At 44.8% G+C, this 9,033-nt stretch overlaps 1 protein-coding gene across 1 annotated transcript; it reads right to left on the bottom strand.

The window, feature by feature from the left end:
* Positions 1 to 2,415: 2,415 nt before the first annotated feature.
* Positions 2,416 to 6,842, bottom strand: LOC144753977 (tumor necrosis factor-like). The gene is made up of 4 exons (XM_078641497.1): positions 6,323 to 6,842; positions 5,390 to 5,432; positions 4,309 to 4,374; positions 2,416 to 3,048 (listed from the first exon to the last, which is right to left on the bottom strand). The coding sequence occupies exons 1-4, from the start codon at positions 6,536 to 6,538 to the stop codon at positions 2,639 to 2,641; spliced, it is 735 nt and encodes a 244-aa protein (XP_078497623.1). The 5' UTR covers positions 6,539 to 6,842; the 3' UTR covers positions 2,416 to 2,638.
* Between the last annotated feature and the right edge of the window lie 2,191 nt (positions 6,843 to 9,033).

Genomic DNA, 9,033 nt, shown 5'->3' with positions numbered 1-9,033 from the left:
ACTCTGCAAAAAATGTGACTCCCACCTCTTGAGTATTATGTTCAATAGGGAAGGCCTTTTCTGGAGCAGTCACTCCTGTTCTGGAAAATAAATATGGTTGGGCTTATTTATAAGCCCCGTTCAACACTTTTGCGCTGCTGCTGCGTCACTTTTTGTGACGCGGCATAAACAATGCAGCAGGTTGCGGCCTATTTACAATGTGACATATCTAGGCAGATGCTTCACCTTGTAAACCCCTGCGCCACATTATACCTATGTCAGGTATAATGTTTGCAGGGTGGACGTTCCCATACGAGAAAGCCTCGAAGAAGTGACGCTGTGAAATCTACAAGATTTCACTGCACCACTTCTAGGACGCCACTGCGTCAAAACCGTATGCCTGCTTGGAGCAGGTGTAAGGAGTGACGCACTGTAGTAAGTTTACGCCTCCCCGAAGCATTGCTGGAGCTGCATCATGCTTGTGACACAACTCCAGTAATGGGTGACTTTTGCGCCGACAGGTGCTTCAGAATTTCTGACGCATCTGTTAATCCTTGAACCATGGTGCGCCGTATTGTAAATATGAAGCATCCATGATGGAACAAGGGTTTCTTTGCCCGGCGCAAGGAAAATGACGCAGGTCTGCTCTAACGCAGATATGCGTAAGTTTCTTGAAAATAAGTCCCGGGGTTTTCTACACAGTTATGGGGGCCACATCTAGCTATGTGGGTCAAGATCAGGAGTACCCTGTTCAGCAATTTAGGCCACACCTGAAATATTTGGTTCCACTCTAAAGGCCACATTTGGAGCACCGTACCTGGTGAATTCTGTCCGGTTTTAGAGAACTGTTTTTAATATAGACCCTAGTACAGTTGGTCACATCTGGAATGCTGTTGACAGTACTGGAGACCCCTTCCGGAGTTACTACCGGAGGACACAGAGACACCTGCCCAGGTCTGGAGGCCAGCTCTGGAGTTATCAGTGCAGTATTGGCTTGGTTGTGAAATCATTTTAGGGTAGGACAGGCTCACAGTAATGATTGGGTTCCAAACCAGAGTGCAAGAAGACATGTGTCACATGCGGGTGATTGTAGAAAGAGAGAAAAGGGGATGTGATGTTTCAGCAGGAATTGATAAAGCCAATAGACATAAGGGTGTATGTGCGCCTTATAAGTTCCCTGTAACATAACATAACGTGGACTGGCCTGAGCTGCCAGCCCTTCTCCGCTCTTGTTTCTGTGCCATGAATGAATCTCACATTGAGAGGCCCGTGTAGTGCTTCATTTCACATTTATTCAATTGGTTTCAAGGCATTTAAGGCCACAGACACCAAGTAGCACAGCTACTGATGACTGCAATTCAGACATACAAATATATTTTCACATTTTGAGACAAAAATGCAAATAAACAACATCCTATTTACCAAAAACGTATTTCAGCAATGCGAACATGTGATATTAATATAAATCAACGTTGATTGGTAGAAACAACGTGTGTTAATGTAACTCATAACGTTGCAAAACCATATCTTTCAGATATACTCTGTAACCACAAGAACAGTAGTCATAGACGTGCCCAGAAATGCACATACATATTAAATATTTATATATAAGTATGTAAAAGGCCCCAATAATTATAGGGACACAGTGGTGTGATAGGTTTCATCACAATTGTGTGTTACTATCTGCAATAAACAATGTATGGATCAATATGCAGTGTAACATCACATGTTAGAAAGTAGTGAGGGGAGGGTTCTAGTAATTTGCCAGAGGCATCCTGTCACTGATTGTGAACTAAATGAGATTGTACACTATAACCTTTCAGTGCATACAGTCCATGCAGTCCTGGAACATACTGCAACACTGTTTCTGCCTTTGGATGCAAATATTTGACCCGGCATCACAGCAAAAGTCACTCGACATAGTAGAGTGGTTTCAAAACAGCCACTACCGCCTCCCGTCATGTACTATACATAACCTGGAAAAGCGGGCTAATAACAATTTGGCATTGTCTCTTACCACGCCCCCCACCACAACCCAATATTCACAATGTGATACACATGAGATGGGCATTCATACTGCCATATTGACTTCCTAAATGCAGGTTGCTGAAAAAACCTGTTAGCAACTTTTAATTGGACCACATCAGGGCCAGCCTGATTCCACGATCCGCCAACAGCTTTTGCGTGAGTCAATGGAAGGCAGTATTTGATACCAAAAAAACAGCAGTTTGAGACAAAACCATAAACAATGCATTTGGTCATAAAAAATAACATCAACATATATAAATAAATTATTAAATAAATATTAAATATAAAAAAATATTTTTCAAATATAAATAAATGATAAGAGTCCTGACTCTTGTCTTCTTTCCTTTAAAAGTAGTCTTTGCTATGTTTCTCTGTTTCTATTTTGTTCTTTTGCTTTTTTTTTATTGGACTTTTCTTTTCCTCTTTTTCTCTTAATTTTTTCCTTTTCTGTTTTTATTTTCTTAATTTGTTTTTTAAATGCTTCTTTTTTGGTAGTTGGTTCTTTTACAATATTTTTTTTTCTCTGTTTGGTTTCTCTAAATCAGTTTCTTTGTTTTCACTTCTGCTTCGCTGTTTTTCTTTTACAGTCTTTTTCTATTTCTTTTGTCCCCCTGTCTTGCCATTTTCTCCATTACATTGCAATGGCCCCAAAGTAATTCTGTGCGCCCTTAGGGTCCAGGTGGGCTGTGTGGGAGGTTGATGTGGAGAGCACGTCGCCCTCCTCCAGGCTGAAGACCCCTCCCAGGTAGATGGTCTCGTACCAGGGGGTTCCGTTGTGGGCGGTGCCCTCGCAGGCTGACTTGGTGGCGCTCAGCAGATGCATGTCGACGGGGTAGGCCTCAGACCGCCTCTTGACAGAGTGTGTCAGGTACAGGCTTCCTTTGGCTTTGCATTCGCCCCCATAGTAGACAACTTGAGTGTAGATAAAGTAGAGTCCGCGGGAGGGGATGACCAGGCGGTTGTTTTCCAGCTTCATCCCGTTCTCCAGGAAGGCGTAGCCCTTGTTTGAGATCCACTCTACCTCCTTGTTGCTAAAGTCAGCTGCAAAAGAAGAAGAAAGGCCTGTTAAGGCGAGGGACCAACCCAGTTTCCAGGGCAGAGCCAATCAAAGAAGCCCATTGGCTGGCAGCAGAACAGAGATGTGTCTGGAAAAGGTGGAGGACCAGTGGAGGTGCTGAGAGATGGACTGGAGGAAAGAGGTGGAAAGAACTAAGGACGGCTGGACAGAGAAACTAAGGAAGGAAGAAAAGAAGGAAAGAGATGAAGGAAGAAAAGAGATGGGAGGAGAAGTGCACCGAAGGAAATGCGGGTCAGATAATGGATAGCAGGAAAGAGGAGAGATAGATACAGGATAGAGAAAGAGAGATGGGTGAAAGGAAATGTAGAATAGAGATGGATGGAGGAAGAGAAAGATATGATGATGAATGGAAGGAAGGAAAGAGAGAAGGGCTGAAGATAGAGAAAGAGGTCAGATGGACAGAAGTAAACAGAGACGGGTGGAGGAAGAGAAAGACTGGAGCCCGGAGCAGAGATGGGATGAGGGAGAGAGAAACAAGAAGGAGGGTGTCCATAAGAAAAGAGATAGCTGAGGGAGGGACAGAGAGATTGAGAAGAGATGAGCAAAGGGAAGAGAAGGAAGATGGATGAAAAGAAGGGCAGGGAAGAGATACATGGAAGAAAAGAGATGCGTGAGAGAGATGGGAAGTGGCTTAGGGACATGAATGAAGGTGTGGATGGAAATCAAGGTGAGCAGATAGAGACGCGCATGCATGGAGAGAAACCGACAGGTGGAAGGAAATAATGGCCAAAAGTGTGAAGGGAGAGGCAGATATCTCGAAAAAGAAAATAGGAGAACGAGGCGTGGCTAGAAAGAGAGACAGGAGGGAAGAAGGATGGGTGGAAGCAAGGTGAAGTAGACAGAAGGGTGATGGATGAGTAGGTCGATGCCAAGAACGAAGGATGGATAGCTGAGTGGGTGGATAAATTGGTGGATGGTGGATGAATGGGTGGGTGGATGTATGGATGGATGGATGTGGTTGGATGGATGAATGGGTGGATGGATGGATGGATGGATGGATGGATGAATGGGTGGGTGGATGGATGGGTGGGTGGGTGGGTGGGTGGATAGATGGATGGATGGATGAATGGGTGGGTGGATGGATAGATAGATGGATTGATTGGTGGTGCACTGAAGGAGACAAACGAAGATGAAGACGTGAAGGGTTTGGGTACAGAACACACAGATGTGTGAGGTATAAAGAGACTGCGAGAGGAGCACAGATGCCGGGGGCATCCCCTTACCTATGAGGTGAGCTGCGGGCTTCTGCGACTCCATGGCCTGTAACTTGAGCTGCTGGGGGATGTGGCCTGGAGGGAGGAAGGAAGGACAGAGTTAGAACAGCATGTGACAAAGCGCAAGAGCACAACAGTGACCCCATAACCCCCACAATGCAGTACTCACTCACACCTTACGGGGCCCGGGGCCCCCTCATGCTTCTCACAGGCTGGTATGTATACAGGCGTACATGGACTACTGAAAGGGCCTCACTGGGATAAAAGGAGGCTACCTGGGGGCTACCTGAGAAGCATGACAGAAGCTCATCGTGATACCGCCCTGAGAAGGATGAAAGGCTGAAAGGAGACCCTCGTGTTATCTGACTCAGAGGGATGAAAGTCTGGGCTCCTCGTGTTATCTTCCACACACAAATAAAATGTTGTCAAAAGTTCCTAATATTATCTCACTGGAGGTATGAAAGGCTGACGGGAGCTCTTAATATTATATCCCGGGACGGATGAAAGGCTGACGGGAGCTCCTCCTGTTATCTCCCTCAGAGGGATGAAAGGCTGGTGGGAGCTCTGAATATTATCTCACTGGAGGTATGAAAGGCTGACGGGAGCTCCTAATATTATATCCCGGGACGGATGAAAGGCTGACGGGAGCTCCTCCTGTTATCTCCCTCAGAGGGATGAAAGGCTGACAGAGGCTTTCTGTATGAGCTCCCTCGGTGCGATGCAAACATTCCAGGAGCTCGGCGTTGCATTTCCATCTACAGGGCAATGCATAATGACATGATCTTCCTCAGGGGTGAAAGGCTGCCGGGAGCTCTATGTGTTAAATCCTCGGTCTCGGTGAGATAATTTGGGTGACGGAAACTTGTCGTGTTATCTCACTCAGGGAGACTTAAGGCTCACAGTACTCGTGTCTACCGTAGAATGATGCGAAGTAGACATGGGGTCCTTTTTTTTATCAGAGGGAGTTGGGTACCTCATCCCACCCGAACCCCTCTCCCTACAATTTTAATTTTGGGTTTGCAAGGACCACTAGATGTGTTCAACAGGCACACAACCCACTGGTCTGGGTCGGAGGGCGTGAGGTACTTACTTATATACTGCTCGGGGGCCGGATCGACGCGTGTCGGGTCCTCCTGAAAGACAAAACGAAAACGGCAATTAGCAGGCGCACGAGAGACAATAACATATTCATTAAACAAACATCCAATTAGTGCACTTAGCATTACATGAATTTTTATGATTACGGTGGGCCCAAAGAAGAACAGATTAGGGGGGAGATATTAAACATGGAAGACAGAAAGGTCAGGAATGAAAGGAAGAAAGGAAGGCCAGGAAGGACGAGTCAAAGAAAGCTCGGAGGGAGACAGGAGGGAAGAAAAGCACGAAACTAGAAGACAGGTAAATATGACCAACAGGACAGAGTTCTAGCATTGCTCTCCATGTCGCTGCTCCCTGGTCTAACCCATACACTTGAAGGCGCTATAAGGCGCTATGTTCGAAGCGCGCGTGTACACTTCCTGGTGGCAACCTGGTTCACCTGGGCTCCCGAGCGGGAAGCGCCTCCAGGGCGGCGGCCAGAGACTCTGCCCAGAAACTCTGCGGCTCCGTGCGCTGCCAGCCTGCCCTGCCCGGGGACCCAGTGCGGCAGGTGCCACTGGCCTGACTCAGAGAGCAGGTTTAACAGGCACTTGATGGAGAGCTGCAGGGCTGAGTGAGCCCCGCACGCCCGAGTAAACACTCTGTGGAGTTTTGCTTCTAGGCGCTATGCTCCACATCCACGAGGCAATGGGCTTTCCCACGGTGGGTACCTTCGCACTCAGAGAGGGGCGGAGGGGGGATTACCACAGAAATAATAGCTGTTGCATTGCTCCAAAGTCCAGATTGTCATTCTATGTCAAACACGTAACTCCCAGGCCCCTCGCACCACCCGAACAAATAAAGGTTTTCAACAATTATAGCCCGGCTCTCTTTGGAATTGAAACCAAGATTAAAGCTAAATTGAATAAAACGAAAGATAACTTACGTGCTTGGAGGAGCTGTGAGGGGAAGGAATTACATTGAAGAAAAGTAGCGCCAAGACGAGGGTGGCTCCAGCTAGCGCTGCGAAGGACATGCCAGCTAGCCACCGCCAGCAGCGGTCGCGGCGCCGCCGGGAGTCGTCCCGGATCACCACCACCTGCCCCTTCTCCATCTCGACGAGGAAGCTGTCGGTGCTCATGGCCACGGAATGGTCCTCCATGGATGAATGAATGAACGAGGACCTCGTGTCAACCAGCACTGAGTAACCAATCACTCCAAGGCGCTCCTTTTTTGACGACGGCGCTATCTCTGTTAGTTACACTTGCGTTGCCTTGCCACAACCATCCAAAGTGGCGTTGAGTGCTTTTACTTGGACTTGTCGCCTCAAAGCACTTTGCAAAGTCCGTATTGGTTCTTAGCCCTTCAAGTTATCTTCTAATTACAAAGTTGTTCTTGTTGCGCGTTAAGTTGCACGTTTGTCTTGCCACGGTTGTTTTTTGATGTCTGTTCCAGTTGTGGCTTCTCGGTGTGCAGGCCGCGACTGTCCCTTTTATAAGGATGCGCTCCGTGGTGGTGCTGCTTGCTGCCCGGCTCAGAATTCCCCATGACATCAGGCGCGCGAAGGGCAGGCAGGCTCCTATTCGCCAAGAGGCAACTTCCTCTTTCAGTTTCAGCAGGCACCACCTCCCCCCCCCCCCCCCCCCACACACACTCCCTCCCACCCTGCTTGCACCCGGCGAGTCAAAGGGGAAAAAAAAATCACAATTCACCGAGCTCAACAAGATTTTGCTTGGATGAAATAATATACATATAAGAACATTGAAATTATACAACACTAATAATATTAGTAGCTCTCAATGCGTTTTATTAAGCATAAGTAGCTCTCAGTACAGAAAAGGTTGGAGACCTCCAATGCGAAGAAACATGGACTTGTTGAGTTACTCACTTATCCATGTTGGAAACTTGAGAGCTCTGAAGCTGCTTTGTTAGAACGGGCAAGAAGTCTGAGCAAAAACATAAAATATTTGTATCTGTTTTTGGAAATAAAATAAATCAGATTTCAGTCTTTCATATTATGCTTCCAAAATCCATATTGGTAGCATTTTATGTGCTATAAAACACTCCTAAAAAAAGGAACCTTTCTGTAGTTTGTTGCAGGTCGACCCAGATGACCAAGCGAATAAAAACTGCAAACGTGCTGGGCTATTCATAAAGGTAACTTACAATTGTGAGTAAACTACAATGTAAGTTTATTCCTACACTTTTGAATCTCTCGTACTTTCTGAAGTGGGAGAGAGCAAAATTTACGAGTGTAAGTTACTGCTGCCAAAAAGAAACAGTAGTAAGTCTTGGACCCCAGATGGCTAAACACCGAAGCTGCAATTCCCTCCCATATAAACTAATGGGTTTAAAATATAACCCCATCAGCAAATATTGTACAATTAACTTTAAATTATTTAAAAAGTAACAGATATTAATAAATATAATGTAATGTCATAAAGAAATCTAAAAATAAAGCATATTTATTAGTTAATTATAAAATAATTAACAACTTTTTTTTATTTACACATTAGTGTATCATTATTTTTTATTAAAATATGCTTACACTATAAGTGTGGTTTTAATTAAGCTATTCATCACTTTTAACATATTTATGCATAATAAAAAAACGTATTATCTTATTTGAGGTGGGAATTTATTTTTTAATTTAAACTTTAGAAACCGGTGTGCATTTAATTTAATATATTTAAATTAATTTAAGATTTCATTCGAAATTAGCTGTAGCATTGTCTATTTTTTCCTACATTTAAAATAATATTTGCACCCCGACTGTGAAGTATCCCTATGGTAAAGTATAGAGAAAAGTAAAAAAAGTTTATTTAGTTTGGAAAAAAATTCATCCCCACCTATAGTTACAAAATAAATACATTTTTATTATGCAATAATAATTGCTAAAAATAATGTATAGAATTATAGATTTTAGCTGGAGGAATTGAATGCTCTTTCCTAAACTGCTCCCTAACTCACCATAAACCCCTCCTTACTCCTCCCTTAACCCCTCCCATTTTGTAGTAAGCATTCCCCAATTTCCAACTACTCCCCCTAATCCCTCCCATGTTTATTACTGAATAGTAAACTTACATGAGTGAGGCTCTCCCCATCGAAAAGATAGGAGATGTGAAGGTGGACGTACGCATATGTGAATAATGTATTGCAGTACTTTAATAATATTATTATACTATTACTAAATGTACTACAAAATGCAGTTTGTGAACAAGCCCCATTGTATGTTTGACACCTGGATGTATTTGAATCAAAGTGTGATGTTCCTTCTGCTGCAAGCGCCTAGGAGGGCGTTTGTATGGAGTGTATGTGTATCAGACAAAGAAACGACTCCATCACCAGACCCTGGGAGCAGGAGTGTGGGGATGGAGGTTCTTATCTCTGACTAAGGGGGCAGAGAGGTCTATTATTTCTAGGTGGTGTGATCGAGGACTATAGCACATGTTTAACTTGAACAGGAGGGGGGGAGGGGCATATGTTGGTGGATGTGAAAAATACTAACAGTGGGTCTAGGGGTAGTCCAGAAGGTAGATGAGCAACCCGGAGAGCTGTGCCAGAGAGGAGATGGCGTAGTCAAGTCAAGTATGAAATTTGTATAGCACACTACTCACCCAGAGGGTCTCAAGGCGCTTGAGGGAGGGGGGTACTTTA

The sequence above is a fragment of the Lissotriton helveticus genome, chromosome 5_1 (genome assembly GCF_964261635.1).
Source record: "Lissotriton helveticus chromosome 5_1, aLisHel1.1, whole genome shotgun sequence".
Lineage (NCBI taxonomy): Eukaryota > Metazoa > Chordata > Amphibia > Caudata > Salamandridae > Lissotriton > Lissotriton helveticus.
The sequence above is the reverse complement of the archived record's forward strand: the minus strand, read 5'-3'. Positions and strand labels throughout refer to the sequence as shown.

What these genes read in the sequence shown, in the direction of transcription:
- LOC144753977 (XM_078641497.1), bottom strand. Translation starts at nt 6,538, where the DNA reads ATGGAGGACCATTCCGTGGCCATGAGCACCGACAGCTTCCTCGTCGAG. An exon ending in GGCCCCCGAGCAGTATATAA is followed by an intron (nt 4,375 to 5,389) that starts GTAAGTACCTCA and finishes TCCTCCCTCCAG; the next exon opens with GCCACATCCCCCAGCAGCTC. An exon ending in GCCCGCAGCTCACCTCATAG is followed by an intron (nt 3,049 to 4,308) that starts GTAAGGGGATGC and finishes CTTCTTTTGCAG; the next exon opens with CTGACTTTAGCAACAAGGAG.